Source organism: Nerophis ophidion, linkage group LG10 (assembly GCF_033978795.1).
Source record: "Nerophis ophidion isolate RoL-2023_Sa linkage group LG10, RoL_Noph_v1.0, whole genome shotgun sequence".
In the NCBI taxonomy this organism is placed as follows: domain Eukaryota; kingdom Metazoa; phylum Chordata; class Actinopteri; order Syngnathiformes; family Syngnathidae; genus Nerophis; species Nerophis ophidion.
The window spans coordinates 45,721,693-45,744,946 of NC_084620.1; the positions used below are offsets into that span (position 1 = coordinate 45,721,693).

Below are 23,254 nucleotides of genomic sequence, written 5' to 3' on the forward strand. Positions count from 1 at the left end.
TGGTAATGTATTAGAGGAGCTTGAGCAGGTGTGTGCGTGCGCATGGTTGCGGGAGAGCCTCACAACTGACAGTAATTGTCTAAAAATCAATCAAATCAATTGATAGACGCTATATAGAGGTATGTTTTATTAAACAGTCACATAGTTCTGTGATCACAGCCAAACGGTAATCGTATGCATTTAACAACCAAGGATGTCCAAACATAGTAGATCGTGCACAATCGCCTTGTGTTTTATGCCGTCGTCGCACCTTACTTTAGCCGTTCCACTTACGCATGCAAAAACAGCTAGTAAGTGAGGCATTTTGATTTCTGTTTGGTAATTAAGAGCGGTTTTCAGGTCGTTTTATCTTCATTGCAATGGTTGTTTCCAGGTGTCTCAATTGAAGCGATCAGAATATATATAGTTTTCTGGAAGGTAAAATGTATCAACATTATAAATTTAAATGTGTTGGCACAATATGTTATTGTGCTTTTTCCAATTTAATTTCATTTTTATTTAGTCAGAATGTTAATAAAATGTTAAACTAATCCTTAGTTATTTTTAGTACAGTGCTTCAAACCTGGCAGGTTAAAATAGTTTTAATGTTTTGTGATATTTATCAAGATTGAGTGATTTTTTTTTTGTTTGTTTTTTTGTTTTTGCCATATCGTCGGGCCTTAGGATCTGATAAACAGCTTGGACAATCATAACTAAGAAAACAGCACCACACAAAAGTTAGTGACAACAATCAATATCATTCAGAATGTCATATAGGAAAGTTTTTTAAATGTTATACTCAACTGTAAATCGTCAATTTGATCAAAACTTAGTGACAGTGAGTATAGTAAGAATGAAGTGCACATGTTAAATCTTTGCAATTATATTCCAAACAAAGTACAGTTATTAATTGATAATGTAGTAAACTCATAAACAACTTGCACCATTTAAATCTGAATTTACTCATTTTTAGTTTAGCCGGTTGTTTAAACAAACAAGCTCATTTACCTTTTCAGATGCCAATGCGAGATCGCTTTTTTTTTTTGGTACAATGGGACCCCAGTTAGTTGTGATTTCTTCCTCAGGTCCAATGTTCTACAGTTAGCAAAATAATTTCACCATCAGCCGGGAGTTGCAACTTGATGCTCTCGGTTGTGTAGTACAGTTGTTTTTTGTGCCTGTGTTGATATGAATGACGTCATCTTGCAGGACTTGGTTTTCTCAGATGCAGTGGCTGTCTACCTGATCTGTGGTACTTTTACTGACAACATTAATGCAGTAAAATTTCCCAGTGAATTTTGTTCTACTCTGCTTGTTGTCGATGTAGCATTCATGCTAGCAGCTTTAAGATGGTATTTTAAACTTGATGTGCAGCAATGATGAATAGGTTTGTCGCTACAATACCAACACGTTACTTCAATTTTATCTAAAGTTCTGTTTTGAAGTGAAATTGGCCGCCTCTCATCGCGATCAGAGAATGTATAACATTGGTTAAGCCTTAACCCAGATGTGATTAATCTTCATGAATATATTATAACATGATAAACATTTTTTTTAATCACATGCGTTATCGTGTGATTGTTATTGACAGCCCAAATAAAGTCATGATGATATATATTCCTAATTGTATCCAAACTTGCCATATATTATAGGAAATGTCTTTGCGGTTTAAATGTAGTTTTGAGCAAATCTTTCGGTTTACATTTTCCTTGGAATGATGTGAGTGTCTTAGCCAGACTCTCTACTTCATGTCTGGTTTTAATTCTTGCTAGACGGCCGCGTTCAAAACTCCAAATAGGAACATCGACACGAAACACAAAAATTAACAAGCAAGCACTTCTTACCTCTTTGAATGAGGCTGGATGTTTGTGTTGTGACCTGTGCTGGTTGATATATATATATATATATATATATATATATATATATATATATATATATATATATATATATATATATATATATATATATATATATATATATACATAACAGCATTTTCCATCATCAGGTCGCACCATGGACATATTTTTTGTTCAGACTACAAGTGCTAAAAGGGAAAAAAAAAAACTGTTGAACTCGCACAGAGGTCGCCGAACAAATGTATGGAGATATCCAATGACGTCACAGATGGTAAACGTCACAAATCAGGGCAAATGTCATACAACTTGTTTGGAAAGAGGCTAACTTGTTTTTATTAATATCTGCTCAGGGCATCCGTAGTTTGAATTTACATTTTCCGCACTGAGTGACTCCCAAATACACAAAAAAGTTACAAACAGACAAGAAAAGTGGGGTTTGCATAACATTACCAACTTAAAGCCAATAAACATGTACCCCATCCTATCTTGGCTAAAATGTGAAGTTATATTTTTTGGAGGCATGTGTGCAGGAGGATTTGGAGAGTGAGGAGAGTTCTAGTGTTTCATTCCTTGATGCCTAAACACAATGCAGGCTTAGTTATGAGCTCCTCCTGCAGGTGGGTGGTAGCATTTTCAGCCCAAGTTTTTGAAATATTTAAAATTGGAGATTAATCTGACAGCTGCACTTTTGCACAGTTCAGGCATTATAGTAGGAAATTCGTATTTTTTATCTCTTTAAATGTATTTTTTAAAATTTCAGTTTTTCTGTGTTTTTTCTGACTTATAATGTGTGTTAAAATTTTGATCCGTCTCTTTGCCAAACCTGCCAACAACTACGGTTTTCCCATAATGAGTACAGTTTTTAAGCATCCATTCCGGTTTGCGGCTGCAGTGGTAAAAACTACGGTTTTCCATTAAAAATTATTAATTTAAAAATCGAAGCTACGTAGCTTAACTACATTTCCCAGTAAATTGGCAGTAGCATTGCTACTTTTGAAATAAGTAGCGATTTCCGTAGCTTAGCTATTTTTAGACCCATGTAGCGGTTAGCTAAGCTACATGCTACAAAAAAAGCCGAAGAGAAAATGAGAAATGGACTAGTGTAACTCAACGGGCAGGGGACAACATATACAGGAAACATCAATGATGATTGGTTGGTTTACTTAAAGAACATCCATGATTGGTTGGTTTCTTTACAATGATGAGTTAAGATTAGGACAAAACATCCCGGACAGGCCAATCTGAGGTCAGATCATCGAACCAGAAAGGGAAATCACAACAGATGCGCACATACCAAATGAGGATGAAAGAGTAGAAGAAGAGGAGAGGAAATATTCAAACGGGCCATTTGTATATTAAAAAAAATAGTGGAAGATGGCAGAGGGATTCTCTTCCTTAGATTTTTCTTTTAGCGATGTAGACGACAGCCAGGAAACCCACAATGCGCTTACTTGTTCACATTTGGACAAATGTATGCGTCTGGATAAAACAATGACCAACACATTCATTTGAGTTTACCATGTAAGCCCAAATCAAAAACTGCTCTCGACATGGAAGACAAATACACATTTAAGAACGCGCGAGATTGTGGCAGACGTGATGACTTAAAGGGGAACATTATCACCAGACCTATGTAAGCGTCAATATATACCTTGATGTTGCAGAAAAAAGACCATATATTTTTTTAACCGATTTCCGAACTCTAAATGGGTGAATTTTGGCGAATTAAACGCCTTTCTATTTATCGCTCTCGGAGCTAAGATGTCAGACTGTGACGTCACCTAGGTAATAAAGCCGCCATTTTCTCAAACACATTACAAACACCGCGTCTCAGCTCTGTTATTTTCCGTTTTTTCGACTATTTTCTGGAACCTTGGAGACATCATGCCTCGTCGGTGTGTTGTCGGAGGGTGTAACAACACTAACAGAGAGGGATTCAAGTTGCACCACTGGCCTAAAGATGCAAAAGTGGCAAGAAATGGGACGAAATTTGTTCAAAATACGAGGGTGTGGGGAAAGCCGACGAAATGGTCTGTCGTTTGTTCCGCACTTTTTACCGACGATAGCTATGCTACTACAGAGATGGCAAGATTGTGTGGATATCCTGCGACACTCAAAGCAGATGCATTTCCAACGATAAAGTCAAAGAAATCTGCCGCCAGACCCCCATTGAATGTGCCTGGAGTGTCTGCACATTTTACCGGCGGTGCTAAGGCAGACATGGCACAGAGATGTATGGATAACCTGCAGATGCATTTCCAACGATAAAGTCAACTAAATCACAAAGGTGAGTTTTGTTGATGTTGTTGACTTATGTGCTAATCAGACATATTTGGTCGCGGCATGACTGCCAGCTAATCAATGCTAACATGCTATTTAAGCTAGCTGCATGTACATTGGAAACTATATTTACATCCAGCGTTTCCCTCCACCCACATTTAATGCCAAACAAACACTTACCAATCGATGGATTTAAGTTGATCCAGTGTCACAAGATGCGAAAGTCCTGATCGTTTGGTCTGCAGATTTTACCGCCGATGCTAAGGCAGACATGGCCGAATAGCGTCAATAGCTATTCGCTCAATAGCTTCAGTTTATTCTTCAATTTCGTTTTCGCTATCTGCCTCTATACTCCAACCATCTGTTTCAATACATGCGTGATCTGTTGAATCGCTTATGCCGCTAAAATCCGAGTCTGAATCCGAGCTAATGTCGCTATATCTTGCTGTGCTGTCCGTATTGGCATCACTGGATGACGTCACAGGAAAATGGACGATGGCTTCACAGATAGCGAAAATCAGGCACTTTAAAGCTTTTTTTAGGGATATTACGGGATGGGTAAAATTTAGGAAAAAACTTCAAAACATAAAATAAGCCACTGGGAACGGATTTTTATTGGTTTTAACCCTTCTGAAATTGTGATAATGTTCCCCTGTAAGCTACACTGTAGCCTGTCTAAATGCAATATTTAATTTTCATTGGTGTTTTAGAACAAGACAGTAGCTGACATTTTGTTAATTATTTATACTGTGTATATCTTGACATTGAATAGTTATATCATTTTGATACAAACAACATGACTGCAAGATGTTTGTTATTTCATGCTATAAATCACAATTGGCTATTCAGATAAAGTAAGTTAGCCAATAGAATAAACATTGTTTTTGCATTTGGAGCAGTTAGAAGTGGAGAGGGAGTCGAAGAGACACAAATTTGCTCTAAAATCCAAGGCAGAATCCACTAAAGCAAAACACAAAAAGTAAAATGCAAAGAAAATGCCAGGAAGGCTCATGTCAGAGCCATCAGAGCAAAAATGCCAAGGTATTGTGTGAATGAAGCAAGGTAATGTGTAAATAATGTAAATAACTAGATGAACCATCCGTGGCTGTGAAGTGAACACTAGTAAGGTTGTAAATACTTTATAGAGTAGATTAACCCATGTGGATGTGAACACAAGTTGTAATTACTGTAGTAACTAAATAATGTGGTGACTGGAACACAAATAGTGATTAATTTGAATGAATGGGGTATGTATTGATGTCAACACTGTTGATCATTTTTGCATGTTCAATTGCTGAAAAACCAGGAGCTTTGATGGTGGGGGTGGACGTGGACCTGGCTGGGGACCTGTGGCCCCTGACCCCCGGCTTATTTTCAGTCTGTTTTCATTAAGGTCAAATCACATGCCAGACTTAAACAAGTTAAAAAACTTATTGTCAATTGTACGGAATATGTACTGAACTGTGCAATCTACTAATAAAAGTTTCAATCAATCAATCAAACTTTATATTAACAGAGGTGTAATGCCACCGAGTCAGCTGCTGCTACTTTTTCCAGGCTTCTGGTTGGACAAATCGTGCATGACATTAGATGTCTGCGTTTGTGTGTAGACGGAGACAGTTTTGAAACGACACTTGTGCGGATGGAGATGGTTTTAACCACTGATACAAGTAGCTTCTGTGAGTAAAAAGTACCTCTTTTAAGGTTTGGGCCGATTACATTGTATCTTGTTGATGACTGCGATATTAAATAGCCCAGGGGTCACCAACCTTTTTGAAACTAAGAGCTACTTCTTGGGTACTGATTAATGCGAAGGGCTACCAGTTTGATCCAGACTTAAATACATTTCCAGAAATAGCCAATTTGCTCAATTTACCTTTAATAAATAAATCTCTATATATAAAAAAATGAGTACTTCTGTCTCTCATTCTGTCATACAAAATGTTTTTTGTAGAGAGTAAATGATGAAAAAAAAACTTAATTGAACGGTTTAAAAGAGGAGAAAACAGGAAAAAAATGAAAATAAAATTTTGAAACATAGTTTATCTTCAATTTCGACTCTTTAAAATTCAAAATTCAACCGAAAAAAATTAAGAGAAAAACTAGCTAATTCGAATCTTTTTAAAAAAAATAAAATAATAATTTATGGAACATCATTAGTCATTTTCCCTGATTAAGATTACTTTTAAAATGTTGACATGTTTTAAATAGGTTAAAATCCAATCTGCACTTTGTCAGAATAATTAACAAATTGGACCAAGCTATATTTCTAACAAAGACAAATCATTATTACTTCTAGATTTTCCAGAACAAAAATCTTAAAAGAAATTTAAAAGACTTTGAAATAAGATTTAAATTTGATTCTACAGATTTTCTAGATTTGCCAGAATATTTTTTCTGAATTTTAATCATAATGAGTTTGAAGAAATATTTCACAAATATTCTTTGTCGAAAAAACAGAAGCTAAAATGAAGAATTAGATTAAAATGTATTTATTATTCTTTACAATAAATTAAAAAAATACTTGAACATTGATTTAAATTGTCAGGAAAGAAAAGGATGGAATTTAAAAGGTAAAAAGGTATATGTGTTTAAAAATCCTAAAATCATTTTTAAGGTTGTATTTTTTTCTCTAAAATTGTCTTTCTGAAAGTTATAAGAAGCAAAGTAAAAAAATTAATGAATTAATTTAAACAAGTGAAGACCAAGTCTTTAAAATATTTTGGTGGATTTTGAAATTCTATTTGAGTTTTTTCCCTCTTAGAATTAAAAATGTCGAGCAAGGCGAGACCAGATTGCTAATAAATAAATACAAATTTAAAAAAATAGAGGCAACTCACTGGTAAGTGCTGCTATTTGAGCTATTTTTAGAACAGGCCAGCGGGCGACTTATCTGGTCCGCGTTGGTGACCCGTGAAATAGCCATATATTGAAAACCCTAGTTTGTGAGTGAACTTATGTAATAAAAGTAAGGAAGTCGTGCGAAAAGAGTGAAAATGTTGCGCATTTTGCAGTCTTTTATTGATTTGACAAGCAATCAAGATAAAACTGTCTTCAAAGCCAAGATGTTCATGTTTATTGATTGACTGCTTTTTTACATTTTGTTGTAGCTCCTTGCTCAGCGTCTTTAAGTGCCTTGAAAAGCCCTTTATGAATCAAATGTAATAGTATTAAGATACAGTGCAGGATTTAATTGATGTATTTGTAGATAGTATTTTTTTTATTTATTTATTTTTTTTTTTTGCTGTTTCTTTTTTTGGTTAGGGGGATAGGTGGTATGGTTGGGATATAAACAAAACTTGTTTTGACATTTAGGGTGGACAACAGTTATATGATGTATATATGATATGATGTAATGGATAAGAATGTCTGATGCTGGATGTCAATAAAAAGAAAATGAAAAAAAAGTAGATAGTCACTGAAGGCATCACAACTATGACACCTGTGAAGTGAAATCCATTTCACGTTACTACCTCTTGGAGCTCATCGAGAGAATCCCAAGAGTGTGCAAAGCAGTAATCAGAATAAAGGGTGGCTATTTTGAAGAAATTACAATATAAAACATGTTTTTAGTTATATCACATTTTTTTTGTTAACTACATAACTCAATGTGTTCATTCAGAGTTGTGATGCCTTCAGTGACAATCTACAATGTAAATAGTAATGAAAATAAACAAAACGCATTGAATGAGAAAAATAAATAAATAAAAAGATACGGTGCAGGAACCTATGGAGCTTTGTTTTCATGGCGTTAGTGAAGACTCTGACCAAGTTTGTCCAAATGCAACAAATGTAATACCAGAACATATAGGACTATCTCAGAAAATTTTAATATTGTGATAAAGTCCTTTATTTTCTATAATGCAACTAAAAACATGAAAATGTCAAACATTCTGCATTCATTACACATCAACTGAAATATTGCAAGCCTTTTAATATTGCTGATTATGGCATACAGCTTAAAAAAACTCAAAAATCCTATCTCAAAAAATTTGAATATTTCCTCAGACCAAGTTAAAAAAAAAGATTTATAACAGTAAAACAAAATCAAACATTTGAAAATGTCAATTAATGCACTCAGTATTCGGTTGGGAATCCCTTTGCACGGATTACTGCATCAATGCGGCGTGGCATGGAGGCAATCGGCCTGTGGCATTGCTAAGGTGTTATGGATGCCCAGGATACTTCAATAGCGGCCTTCAGCTCATTTGCATTATTGGGTCTGGTGTCTTTCAGCGTCTTCTTCACAATACCCCACAAATTCTCTATGGGGTTTAGGTCAGGAGAGTTGGCAGGCCAATCGAGGACAGTAATGCCATGGTCAGTGCACCAGTTACTGCTGGTTTTGGCCCTGTGAGCAGGTGCCAGATCATGCACCTGGAGCCTATCTCAGCTGCATTCGGGCGGAAGGCGGGGTACACCCCAGATTTAAAAAAAAAAGAAGTAAATTCTCTTATTAAAACCTCTCAAGGTTTAGTGGCCACATGCGTGGACAGCACCTTTTAGTTCTTGTTTCCAAAATTGTGTACACTACTGAATTGGGGTCTTATGGCCGCTTATGTGGACACTTATACTGCCATCTAGTGGTGTTAGAAGAATATAACATACAATGGAATTTGGGGGAAAAAAGTGTAAAAAATAAGAATTAGCATGTCGCTAAACATGAAGTACACATTTTTTACTTATGGACTACGTACATCATATCAAAGGAAGATTCTTAATTTTTATTCTTATTAGGGTCCAATAAGCCCAAATAGCAAAGAGAAATAAAACAAAAAAGCATGGAAACAAACAGCTTGGGCCTTAAGAGGTTTTTAAAGCTGCTAGTTTTAGTATTATTCTAAATTTTTTTTCGTACTAACACAGATTTTTTTGATGGAATGTATCCAAAAAAAGTAAATGAGATTATATCTGCTATGTCATAGGAAACGGGCGACAAGCTCATGGCGCTGACCTATGTGATCTCCTCGTGCTGCAACGGCCTCATCGCCCTGCAGGTGGCGTACTACTGGAACAGCTCCTCGGAGCGCAAGAAGAAAAAGAAGAGGAAGAAGAGAGATTAATAACACCTGCAATACCCATAACAGGTTTACACACTTGATACCGGGCCATCATGCTGATTGTGCAATTAAAATGCAAATATACATTCCTGGGTTATTTTATTCAGTTAATAATAACTTTGGCGTGTCTAAAATATACACGTTTACACCCATTTTTAAGTTGCTTTGTATGAGACATCTAGATTAAGCTAAAAATAAGTGAAGTACATCATCAAGCTCTCTCCACAGCGTCATCAAATTTGAATATACATGCTCTTTTTAAATGGTTGTAAGTGTTAAAAGATTTAAGTTTGCAATTGTAATCATTGAATTGTACAAGGCGTAGTTCCTAATAAAATATCAAATTTTGGTCTTGTTTTGGGGGTGTCTCGAGGAATTTCTGGTAGTATTTTTATAAAGAGGATTTAACTTTTGTAGATTCTATCTACAACTTCTCGTGATATTAGAAATATTAGGAGAAAAATGTTGTATTTTACAGAATATTTTGTAACTTTACAACTTTCTCTTCAATCACTATGTTGCAATACACAGGACTATTGTATTTTTGGTAACAATAATCCATCCATTTTTCTACCGCTTGTCAAAGTACAGCCCAATAAATTGACACACTTGACAGACCACTTGAGAACTAACTAAATCCACCTATTTAATGTACTTTATTTTAACTTTTGTCAGTTGTGTGGAAACAAGTTTAACCGTTGAAGTCTTTCTGCTTAAAATACATTTTACATAGTGTTGGCTGTTGAGAACATTCAAAGCCTTTATTTTGTTTTAATCAAAATTATTGCAACTCAATGATTTGGTGCATTAGCTAAAATTATGCACAAAGCAAACTATAACCTGCTACCCAAAATCGTACAATTCTTCTCAACAAAAGAGAAAAAAATATAACATACACAGAGGAATGTAATTTAAAACATTTGTATGCACGTACAACACTTAAGGGGAACATTATCACCAAACCTATGTAAGCGTCAATATATACCTTGATGTTGCAGAAAGATTACCATATATTTTTTAAACCGATTTCCGAACTCTAAATGGGTGAATTTGGGCAAATTAAACGCCTTTCTGTTTATCGGTCTTTTAGCGATGACGTCAGAACGTGACGTCACCGGGGTAATACACCTGCCATTTTCATTTTCACATTACAAACACCGCATCTCAGCTCTGTTATTTTCCGTTTTTTCGACTATTTTTTGGAACCCTGGAGACATCATGCCTCGTCGGTGTGTTGTCGGAGGGTGTAACAGGGAGGGATTCAAGTTGCACCATTGGCAAGAAATCTGCCGCCAGACCCCCATTGAATGTGCCAAAGTGTCTGCACATTTTACCGGCGATGCTAAGGCAGACATGGCACAGAGATGTATGGATAACCTGCAGATGCATTTGCAACGATTAAGTCAACGAAATCACAAAGGTGAGTTTTGTTGATGTTGTTGACTTATGTGCTAATCAGACATATTTGGTCGCAGCATGACTGCCAGCTAATCGATCCTATGCTACGCCAATCGATGCCAACGTGCTATTTACGCTAGCTGTATGTACATTTGAAATTAGATACCCACATTTAATGCGAAACAAACACTTACCAATCGACGGATTTAAGTTGCTCCAGTGTCACAAGATGCGAAAGTCCTGATCGTTTGGTCCGCACATTTTACCGGCGATGCTAATAAGGCAGCCATGCTATGGACCACTTCATTAGGTACACCCATGCTATGGCCGAATAGCGTCAATAGCTATTCGCTCAATAGCTTCAATTTCTTCTTCAATTTCGTTTTCGATATCTGCCTCCATACTCTGACCATCTGTTTCAATACATGCGTAATCTGTTGAATCGCTTAAACCGCTGAAATCCGAGTCTGAATCCGAGCTAATGTCACTATATCTTGCTGTGGTAACCGCCATGTTGTTTGTATTGGCAGCCCTGTATGACGTCACAGGGAAATGGACAGTCGCATCGCAAATAGCGAAAATCAAGAACTTTAAAGCTTTTTTTAGGGATATTCCGGGAGGTGTAAAATTTTGAAAAAAATTTCTAAAAATAAAACAAGCCACTGGGAACTGATTTTTATTCTTTTTAACCCTTTTAAAATTGTGATAATGTTCCCCTTTAAAACCTTTAGTATATCAGTATGTGGAATTAAATTATGGATTGGATTAACCAAGAAATCAAACAAAGTACTACCGTATTTTTTTGGAGTATAAGTCGCACCGGAGTATAAGTCACACCTGCTGAAAATGCATAATAAAGAAGGAAAAAAACATATATATGTCGCACTGGAGTATAAGTCGCATTTTTGGGGGAAATGTATTTGATAAAATCCAACACCAAGAATAGACATTTGAAAGGCAATTTAAAATAAATAAAGAATAGTGAACAACAGGCTGAATAAGTGTACGTTATATGATGCATAAATAACCAACTGAGAAGGTGCCTGGTGTGTTAACGTAACATATTATGAGTCATTCAAATAACTATAACATATAGAACACGCTATACGTTTACCAAACAATCTGTCACTCCTAATCGCTAAATCCCATGTAATCTTATACGTCTAGTCTCTTACGTGAATGAGCTAAATAATATTATTTGATATTTTACGGTGTTAATAATTTCACACATAAGTCGCTCCTGAGTATAAGTCGCGCCCCTGGCCAAACTATGAAAAAACTGCGATTTATAGTCCAAAAAAATACGGTAATATGATCCAGTTTAAGAAACTGCTCAAACTAAAATAGTTTACAAAGTACAAAAAAGAAGAATCCTTATCGAAAATGCGATGATCTTAGTCATTACAACCTACATTATTTATTTTGTGGTACAAATTGAGCACAGGAAATGACCAAACGAATGTGTAAAAAAAACAAACTCTGAAACAGAAAAAGAGTGGGTATAAATAAGCTTTTTTTCGGACTCCTTTTCGAACATGTAATAAGAAGTTTGAAATATGTGATGTACAGTATTGTAACATGTTGAAAATAAATCCTAAGCAATATGTATAGTCTCATCTTGTGGAATGAGTATAATATTTTCACAACTCATCAAGAAAAAGCCAAGGCCCTTCAAGTCGTATTATTTTCAGACGCGGCGTAACTCGGAAGTTGTCGGCTTTTCCCACAGACAAAGAAAATAATTGTCACGAATATTGAACAAGTTTATCATTTTTTTCAAAGTCCACATGTGTTGGAGCCAATTATAATGACATATTTTTCACTTTAGGCTCCAGATAAATCTTATACGACATTACGTAATCTGGCGTTTGCCGACCTTGATTGTCCGATTGTCTTTACGTGTATATTAGCCATGGTGGCAAAGTGACAAAAACCTTAAACGGCTGCCTGGAGGGAGCTAACTTTAAAAGTGTTGTAAGCATTATACCCCGCACCTAAACTATGTGAGTATTAGTTATGTTTGTTGCGCTTTGGGCTCCTTAAAAAGGGGTAGAAAAGCGCTATACAAGTACAACCATTTATTTATTTTTTTGTTAGCTAATGATAGCGTTCTAGAAAAGCTAAGCTACTAACGTCAGCTTGGCATCCACCTGTTCCCAATTAGCCTGCACACCTGTGGGATGTTGCAAATATGTGTTTGATGAGTATTTCTCAACTTTATCTGTTTTTATTGCCACTTTTCCCAACTTCTTTGTCACTTGTTGCTGGCATCAAATTCTAAAGTTAATGATTATTTGTAAATAAAAATGTTTATCAGTTTGAACATCAACTATGTTGTCTTTGTAGCATATTCAAATTAATATGGGTTGAAAATCATTTGCAAATCATAGTATTCCGTTTATATTTACATCTAACACAATTTCCAAACTCATATGGAAACGGGTTTTGTACACACAAACCCTAAAACCAGTGAAGTTTGCATGTTGTGCAAATCATAAGTAAAAACCAAATACAATGATTTGCGAACCCTTTCCAACCTATGTTTAATTGAATAGACTGCAAAGATAAGATACTTAATGTTCAAATTGGAAGAACTTTGTTATTTTTTGCAAATATTGGCTCATTTGGAATGTGATGCCGGCAACATGTATTAAAAAAAGCTTGCACAAGTGGCAAAAGAGACTGAGAAAGTTGAGGAATACTCATCAAAAGATTCCGAGAATCTGGAGTAATCACTGCACGTAGACGATGATATTACAGACTTTCCCTCCCTCAGGCGGCACTGCATCAAAAAGCAACATCAGTGTGTAAAGGATATCACCGCATGGGCTCAGGAACACTTCGGAAAACCACTGTCAGTAACTACAGTTGGTCGCTACACCTGTAAGTGCAAGTTAAAACTCTACTATGCAAAGCCAAAGCCATTTATCAACACCACCCAGAAACGCTGCCGGCTTCGCTGGGCCCGAGCTAATCTAAGATGGACTGATGCAAAATGGAAAAGTGTTCTGTGGTCTGACGAGTTCACATTTCAAATTGTTTTTGGAAAGTGTGGCCAAAGAGGAAAAGAACCATCTGGATTGTTCTAGGCGCAAAGTTCAAAAGCCAGCATCTGTGATGGTATGAGGGTGTATTAGTGCCCAAGGCATGGGTAACTTACACATCTGTGAAGGCACCATTAATGCTGAAAGGTACATACAGTTTTTGGAACAACATATGCTGTCATCCAAGCAACGTTATCATGGACACCCCTGCTTATTTCAGCAAGGCAATGCCAAGTTACGTCTTACAACAGTGTGGCTTCATAGTAAAAGAGTGCGGGTACTAGACTGGCCTGCCTGTAGTCCAGATCTGTCTCCCAGTGAAAATGTGTGGCACAATATGAAGCGTAAAATACCGCAACAGAGACTGTTGAACAACTTAAGCTGTACATCAAGCAGGAATAATAAAGAATTCCACCTGAAAAGCTTCTAAAAGTGGTCTCCTCAGTTCCCAAACGTTAACTGAGTGTTGTTAAAAGGAAAAGCCATGTACCACAGTGGTAAAAATGCCCCTGTGCCAACTTTTTTGCAATGTGTTCCTGCCATTAAATTCTAAGTTAATAATTGTCTGCAAAAAAAATAAATACGTCTTTGAGTAGGAACATTAAATATCTTGTATTTGCAGTTTATTCAATTGAATTTAAGTGGAAACAAATTTGCAAATAATTGTATTCTGTTTTTATTTACGAATTACACAACATGCCAACTTCACTGGTTTTGGGATTTGTGTATATATATATATATATATATATATATATATATATATATATACATATATGTATAATCACTACCCTGGAGCATAATACCAACAAGTACACGGAGGGAAGTTCGCCATGAGATCAGACAAGCCAAGGAAAACTGGTTGGAAGAGCAGTCTAAGAACACTGAGATAGGAATGGAGACCGGAGACCATTTAATCTACTAAAGGATATCACAAAAGACCAACCCAGAACGATGACTCAATACATGACAAGAAGACAAACTGCTAAATGAAAATGAGAAAATTCTCGAAAGGTGGACTGAGTACTGTAAAGATCTCATCAACTATGAGCTCAAACCTGATGTTGTGGTACTCGGCAAAACGAAAGCAGCAATAGAAGAGAAAGAAAGCCCAACCATAATGAGGGGAGAAGCAGCCACACAAAGCCTAAAACCTGGCAAGTCCCCTGGAGTGGATGAAATTCCAGCAGAGCCGGTTAAGCGCAGAGGTGACGACACCATCAAAGCCCTAACAGAAATATGCCAACACATGTGGAAAGTAACAATGGACACAATTTACCTGTCATTCCCCTTCCATAGAAAAGAAACTTCAAAAAATGAGAGAACTATAGGACCATTAACCTTATCTCTGTATAATCAGTTTCAGAGCTTGGTCCGCATGGCCGGCAGTAAGTCGGACCCGTTTACAGTGAGGGTTGGACTCCGCCAAAGCTGTCCTTTGTCACCGATTCTGTTCATAACTTTTATGGACAGAATTTCTAGGCGCAGTCAGGGCGTTGAGGGGTTCTGGTTTGGTGGCTGCAGGATTAGATATCTGCTTTTTGCAGATGATGTGGTCCTGATGGATTCATTGGACCAAGATCTTCAGCTCTCACTAGATCGGTTCGCAACAGAGTATGAAGCGACTGAGATGAGAATAAGCACCTCCAAGTCCGAGTCCATGGTTCTCGTCCAGTAAAGGGTGGAGTCCCATCTCCGGATTAGGGAGGAGACCTTGCCCCAAGTGGAGGAGTTCAAGTACCTTGGAGTCTTGTTCACGAGTGAGGGAAGAGTGGATCGTGAGGTCGACAGGGTGATCGGTGTATCAATCCGTTGTGGTGAAGAAGGAGCTGAGCCAGAAGGCAAAGCTCTCAATTTACCGGTCGATCTACGTTCCCATCTTCACCTATGGTCATGAGCTTTGGGTTATGACCGAAAGGACAAGGTCACGGGTACAAGCGGCCAAAATTAGTTTCTTCCGCCGGGTGGCGGGGCTCTCCCTGAGAGATAGGGTGAGAAGCTCTGTCATTCGGGAGGGGCTCGAATTAAAGCCGCTGCTCCTCCACATAGAGATGAGCCAGATGAGGTAGTTCGGGCATCTGCTCAGGATGCCACCCGAAGACCTCCCTAGGGATTTGTTTAGGGCACGTCCGACCAGTAGGAGGTCACAGGGAAGACCCAGGACACGTTGGGAAGACTTTCTCTCCCGGCTGGCCTGGGAACGCCTCGGGATCCCCCGGGAGGAGCTGAATGAAGTGGCTGGGGAGAGGGAAGTCTTGGCTTCCCTGCTTAGGCTGCTGCCCCCGCTACCCGACCTCGGACAAGTGGAAGAAGATGGATGGATGGATGGCAAAGTTCTGAAGAACTATTACCAGATGAACAAGGAGGTTTCAGAGCAGGACACAGTACAGTGGAACACATTTTCCACTGTAGGATAGTAATGGAAAAAACAATCGAACATCAGAGAGACCTGTTCCAAAACTTCATTGATTTCAAAAAGGCATTCGATGGTGTATGGCACGAAGGGCTCTGGCACACACTAAAATAGTTCAATATACAAAACGGGCTCATACAAGTCACGGAGGCCCTCTATGATAAAGCCACCAGCGTAGTCCTCCTTAACGACCAAATAGGACAGTTCTTCCGAACCAGGTGTCAGGCAAGGATGCATTCTCTCCCCCTAGAGAGAATCCTGCAGGAAGAAGCCCTACATGGGCACCAGACTACAATACGCTTTGCAGATTATATCGACCTCAAAGGCAGGGTCAAACTCCGAACTGCAGGACCTTAAAAAGCAGCTGGTGGCTATGGAATGGAGGTCAGCACAGCCAAACCAAAGGTACTAATCAACACCTCAAGGAACTCAAGGGCCAACATGATGATGGACGGGGGAACAACTGTCCAGATTTAAATACCAGGGAGCAAAACTGGCCAAAAATGCCACATGCGATGTGGAAATCAATCAATCAATCAATCAATGTTTACTTATATAGCCCTAAATCACAAGTGTCTCAAATGACTGCACAAGCCTCAATGACATCCTTGGTTCAGAGCCCACATAAGGGCAAGGAAAAACTCACAACCCAGTGGGATGTCAATACGAATGACTATGAGAAACATTGGAGAGGACCGCAGATGTCAATGACCCCCTCCCCCTCTAAGGGAGACGGGGTGCAATGGACGTCGAGTGGGTCTGACATAATATTGTGAAAGTCCAGTCCATAGTGGATCTAACATATTAGTGAGAGTCCAGTCCATAGTGGGGCCAGCAGGAGACCACCCCGAGCGGAGATGGGTCAGCAGTGCAGCGATGTCCCCAACCGACGCACCCGGGTCCCGACTCTGGACTGCCAGCACTTCATCCATGGCCACCGGACCTGTTAACCCCCCTCCACAAGGGAGAAACGGCAGATCAAAAGGGGGTATACTTAAAGGCCTACTGAAATGAGATTTTCTTATCCAAACGGGGATAGCAGGTCCTTTCTATGTGTCATACTTGATCATTTCGCGATATTGACATATTTTTGCTGAAAGGATTTAGTAGAGAACATCGATGATAAAGTTCGCAACTTTTGGTCGCTAACAAAAAAGCCTTGCGTGTACCGGAAGTAGCAGACGATGTGCGCGTGACGTCACCGGTGTGAGGGCTCCTCACATTGTTTATAATCACAGCCACCAGCAGCAAGTGCAATTCGGACCGAGAAAGCGACGAGTTCCCCATTTATTTGAGGGAGGATGAAAGATTTGTGGATGAGGAAACTTAGAGTGAAGAACTAAAAAAAAAAAAAGTAAAGGCGACTGCTCCAGGCGACGGCAGTGTGAGCGATTCAGATGTTATTAGACACATTTACTAGGATAATTCTGGAAAATTCCTTACCTGCTTATTGTGTTAATAGTGTTTTGGTGAGAATATAAAGTCATACCTGAAAGTCGGAGGGCTGCAGTGAACGCCAGTGTCTCTCAGAGAAGCCAATGGGGGAGCCAAGATCACAGCTGCATTTTTGACCGCTGATGCAGGAGGTCGCATAATCCACTCAAGTATCCGGTAAGAGCCGACTTAATATCACAATTTTCCCATCCAAAAACTTGCTGGTTGACTTAGAGAAACATGTTCGCTTGACCGCTCTGTGTTAAAGTTTCACAACAAAGGCAGCTGCAATCCACCGCTTTCCACCAACAGCATTCTTCTTTATAGTCTCCGTTATTAATTGAACAAATTGCAAAAGATTCAGCAACACAGATGTCCAAATTACTGTGTAATTATGCGATGAAAAGAGACGACTTTTAGCCGTAAGTGGTGCTGGGCTAATATGTCCGCTACAACCCAAGACGTCATCATTCCGTGACGTTTTCAACAAGAAACTCCGCGGGAAATTTGAAATTGTAATTTAGTAAACTAAAAAGGCCGTATTGGCATGTGTTGCAATGTTAATATTTCTTCATTGATGTATAAACTGCGTGGCCGGTAGTAATAGGTTTCAGTAGGCCTTTAAAGGCTAGAGCAGGGTCACCAAGGCGGTGCCCAAGGGCACCAGGTCGCCCGTAAGGACCAGATGAGTCGCCCGCTGGCCTGTTCTAAAAACAGCTCAAATAGCAGCACTTACCAGTAAGCTGCCTCTGTTTTTATAAATTGTATTTATTTACTAGCAAGCTGGTCTCGCTTTGCTCGACATTTTTGATTCTAAGAGAGAAAAAATATGTGGAGAGATGCAGCCGACGGGCCGACAGCGGGTTGAAGAGAAACGGTCCTGACCAAGATGGAGGCCAGGAGGCGGGGCATGCGGCAGAGAAGAGAGACGTGACGAACGCGGAGCGGCATGGGAGCAGCAATCCGAGTCAGGTGCGTACAACACACACCTGCTCACAATCTCTCCATCTGCTGCCACAGCATAAGAAGGGCGAGGGAGGAACGACCGGGGCAGAAGACGGAGGAGGAACTGCAGCTTACGACAACGACGCAAGCAACGAGAGCGACCCGGAAAAAGAAGAGCCCCTGCGGAAGACGCAGCACCCGGCCACCGAAAGGGGCGCCAAAACAAGCAGCCAAAAAGGTCGCGCTAGAAAGTGGCGCGACCGGCTGGGACAGACGCAGTTTGTTGAAAGAATAAACGAGTGTCAATCTTGCTACGAGGTGTCTTGCATCCAGGGTCCTAGCAACCCACACGGTTATGGCAGGAAGTCCGTCACAAATAGAATTTGAAAATCCAAGAAAGTATTTTAAAGACTTGGTTTTCACTTGTTTAAATAAATTCTTTTTTTTTTTTTACTTTGGTTCTTATAACTTTCAGAAAGACAATTTTGGAGAAAAAATACAACCTTAAAAATGATTTTAGGATTTTTAAACACATATACCTTTTTACCTTTTAAATTCCTTCCTCTTCCTAGCTCGGTTGGTAAGTTGAGGGTTGCAGGTTCGATTCCCGCTTGTGCCATCCTAGTCACTGCCCTTGTGTCCATGGGAAAGACACTTTACCCACCTGCTCCCAGTGCCACCCACACAGGTTTAAATGTAACTTAGATATTGGGTTTCACTACGTAATGCGCCTTGAGTCACTTGAGAAAAGCGCTATATAAACATAATTCACTTCACTTCACTACTTTCCTGACAATTTAAATCAATGTTCAAGTAAATTAATTTTTTTTACTGTAAAGAATAATAAATACATTTTAATTTAATTCTTCATTTTAGCTTCTGTTTTTTCGATAAACAATATTTGTGAAATATTTCTTCAAACTTATTCAAATTCAAAAAAATTATTCTGGCAAATGTAAAAAATCTTTAGAATCAAATTTAAATCTTATTTCAAAGTATTTTGAATTTCTTTTAAAATTTTTGTTCTGGAAAACCTAGAAGAAATAATGATTTGTCTTTGTTAGAAATATAGCTTGGTCCAATTTGTTATATATTCTAACAAAGTCCAGATTAGATTTTAACCTATTTAAAACATGCCATCAAAATACTAAAATTAATCTTAATCAGGAAAAAATACTAATGATGTTCATAAATTATTTTTTTTATTTTTTCAAAAAGATTCATATTAGCTATTTCTTCTCTTCTTTTTTTTTTTTGGTTGAATTATGAATTTTAAAGAGTTGAAATTGAAGAGAAACAATGTTTCAAAATTTAATTTTCATTTTTTTCCTGTTTTCTCCTCTTTTAAACCGTTCTGTTACGTGTTTTTTTCATCATTTATTCTCTACAAAAAACCTTCCGTAAAAGGAAGAAAAATGTAGGACGGAATGACAGACAGAATTACCCATTTATATATATATATATATATATATATATATATATATATATATATATATATATATATATATTAAAGGTAAATTGAGCAAATTGGCTATTTCTGGCAATTTATTTAAGTGTGTATCAAACTGGTAGCCCTTGGCATTAATCAGTACCCAAGAAGTAGCTCCTGGTTTCAAAAAGGTTGGTGGCCCCTGGGCTAGAGTATACAAATGAGTTTTAAGATGGGACTTAAATGCTTCTATCCAACTTCAAGACAAAGTTCAAACTTTACAAATCCCTAATAACTTCAAAATTACTGTATGGTAATATAGATAGACAGACAGACAGTCATGATCAAAAGTTTACATACACTTGTTTCCAATAATTTCTACAACTCTTATTTTTTGTGATAGAGTGATTGGAGCACATAATTGTTGGTCACAAAAAACATTCATGAGGTTTGGTTCTTTTATGAATTTATTATGGGTCTACTGAAGATGTGAGCAAATCTGCTGGGTCAAAAGTACACATACAGCAATGTTAATATTTGCTTACATGTCCCTTGGCAAGTTTCACTGCAATTTTTGACCACTCCTCTGGACAAAATTGGTGCAGTTCAGCTACTACCACCACCATGCTTGACGGTAGGTATGGTGTTCCTGGGATTCCCTCCAAACATATTGCTGGGTATTGTGGCCAAACAGCTCAATTTGTGTTTCTTCTGACCACAGATATTTCCTCCAGAAGGTCCATGTAATGTCAGATGAAACAAAAATGTAGCTGTTTGACCAAAATACCCAGCAATATGTTTGGAGGAGAAAAGGTGAGGCCTTTAATCCCAGGAACACCACGCCCACCGTCAAGCATGGTGGTGGTATTATTATGCTACAGGCCTGTTTTGCTGCCAATGGAACTGGTGCTTTAAATGGGACAATGAAAAAGGAGGATTACCTTCAAATTCTTCAGGACAACCTAAAATCATCAGCCCCGGAGGTTTGGTCTTGGGCGCAGTTGGGTGTTCCAACAGGACAATGACCCCCAAACACACATCAAAAGTGGTAAAGGAATGGCTAAATCAGGCTAGAATTGAAACCCATCAACCAATCAATTCAAAATCCATACTTTTTTCATAACAGATCTATGATTAACTACATTCTTCCATTAACTAGAACAGGGGTGTCAAACTCAAATACAGAGTGGGCCAAAATTTTAAACGGAACAAAGCCGCGGGCCAAGGTTGAACAGATGAACCTTTTAATAGGGACCCAAACAAGTTTTGCATTAAATATTGAACAAGCAAGGCTTATATAACTTTAGTAACATGCAAAATCCAGTTTCAAATAATACTAATAATAATTAAAAAAAATATCAAATAAAATTTAAATAAAAATGTTATGCCTTTTCTTCTATTTGCAATCTTCTGAGGTAAATATCATTTTTTTTCCATAGTCTGATAATACATTTGAAAATAAAATAATAATGAATGAACCAAACATTCAAGCCTTGATGTAGCAAGAGAAAATGCATGAATAAAACATTAATTATTGGTCAGTTTGCTGGAAGTTTCCCGGAAGAGTTAGTGCTGCAAGGGGTTCTGGGTATTTGTTCCGTTGTGTTACAGTGCGGATTTTCACCCGAACTGTGTTTGTCATTCTTGTTTGGTGTGGGTTCACAGTGTGGCGCATATTTGTAACAGTGCGAAAGTTGTTTATGCGGCCACCCTCAGTGTGACCTGTATGGCTGTTGACCAAGTATGCCTTGCATTCACTTGTGCGTGTGTGTAACAGCCACAAATATTATGTGACACGCTGTTAGTATGGAGGAAAAGCGGACGTGACGACAGGTTATAGAAAACGCTAAAGGCAGTGCCTTAAATGCACGCCCACAATATAGTTGTCCAGGTGGAAATCGGTAGAAATTCGGGAGAACGGTTGCCCCGGGAGATTTTCGGGAGGGGCACTGAACTTAGGGAGACTACCAGGAAAATTAGCGGTGAATGCGGTGTTACAGCGGCACCGACGCTGTATAACACCGGCGGGCCTGTTGGGATGTCGCATGGCTGCAGTTGTGTGTCCCCGAGTATGCAAGAATCCAGGAGAGTTGAGTGAAGGTAAGAGGAATTTAATACACATAAGAAAATAACAAAAGCAAACATAAAGCAGTCGTGCAGATTAACATTCTCAACATAATATTATCATCGAGCACTGAGGAGTGCTCGAGTGAAACATAAATAGACACTAGTGTGATTGACAGCAGGTGTGAACCGCTGCCAATCAACAAAAAGAGAAAAACAGTGCTCCGTGAATAAAAACAGGAAATACAACAAAATAAGAGCACTGAACAGGAAGTAAATACAAAAACACGAAAAACTAACAGAAATGAAGTGACACATTGTCACAGGGCCAGCTCTAATGCTAAATTGATATTGCCTCTAGGGTCAATTTAAATTAAACGGCGGGCCAGAGTTTGACACCCATGAACTAGACCAGGGGTAGGGAACCTATGGCTCTAGAGCCAGATGTGGCTCTTTTGATGACTGCATCTGGCTCTCGGATAAATCTGAGCTGACACTGCTTAACACGATAAGTAATGACTAATTCCACTTGTAATCTAAATGTTGTAAATAACGTTCAAAATATTAAACATGCTCATGCATTTGAATCCATCCATCCTTTTTCTACCGCACTTGTTCAAGAAATTGCATGATTTATTTATTATTGTCTTTTTTTAGGGCTTGCCCTCCTGGGGGTTGTTCAGACCACCAAGCAATGACATGAAAGCCTGTTTCAGGGTTAAGATATTTTTTTATTTTTCAATAGGTCTCTCAGTTGCTTTCCAGCAATTGTATTTTTCTCTTTCGTTCTCGCTCGCGCTCTGACTCCAGCTCCAACCCTATCTCCCCTCCCGGCTGCTGCTCATAACAGAGCGACAGGTGAATAGATAACAAGGCCCAGATGGGCCATCCACGCACCTGTCGCTGATTTCGAGGCCGGTCCTGGCACACCCTGCATCGCTGCAGGCCCACAGGCCACGCACCTCCACAGTTAGCTTCAGAATATCAACGTTAGTACAAAGAATACGAGACCTATTATACTGTAGTAATGTTGGTCTTACTTAAAAATGCACGCGTTTAGCTGTGTTCATTGTTGAAAAAAAAAAGATCTGGCTCTTACGGAAATACATTTTAAAATATTTGGATTCTTGGCTCTCTCAGCCAAAAAGGTTCCGGACCCCTGAACTAGACAAACAGCTTTGATACATTTTTACACTACTTAAAAGAAAACCGTTTTTTCATTATTACAAATCTACCCAAACATTTAATAAAGTCAAAAAACAATCAAAACTGTTTAATATTTTTGGTTTAAAGTTTGGGTAAATTGCCAACAGTCACCTAAACTATGAGGAATTTGTCACCAATGTACTGTAAAT

The 23,254-nt window shown here is 38.4% G+C and overlaps 1 protein-coding gene across 3 annotated transcripts in view; it reads left to right on the plus strand.

Moving 5' to 3' along the window:
• Positions 1 to 18,717, plus strand: part of mpdu1b (mannose-P-dolichol utilization defect 1b) — a 41,234-nt gene extending 22,517 nt beyond the window's left edge. Inside the window, exon 7 of one of the 3 annotated variants that reach the window (XM_061913914.1) lies at positions 18,280 to 18,717. In XM_061913914.1, the coding sequence (XP_061769898.1) occupies positions 18,280 to 18,345 (66 nt within the window). In that variant the 3' untranslated portion in view covers positions 18,346 to 18,717. Of the gene's footprint in view, positions 1 to 2,365; positions 8,961 to 9,040; positions 9,524 to 18,279 lie in introns of those variants that run through there. The other 2 variants (XM_061913913.1, XM_061913915.1) reach the window with 2 other exon arrangements.
• Positions 18,718 to 23,254: the final 4,537 nt, after the last annotated feature.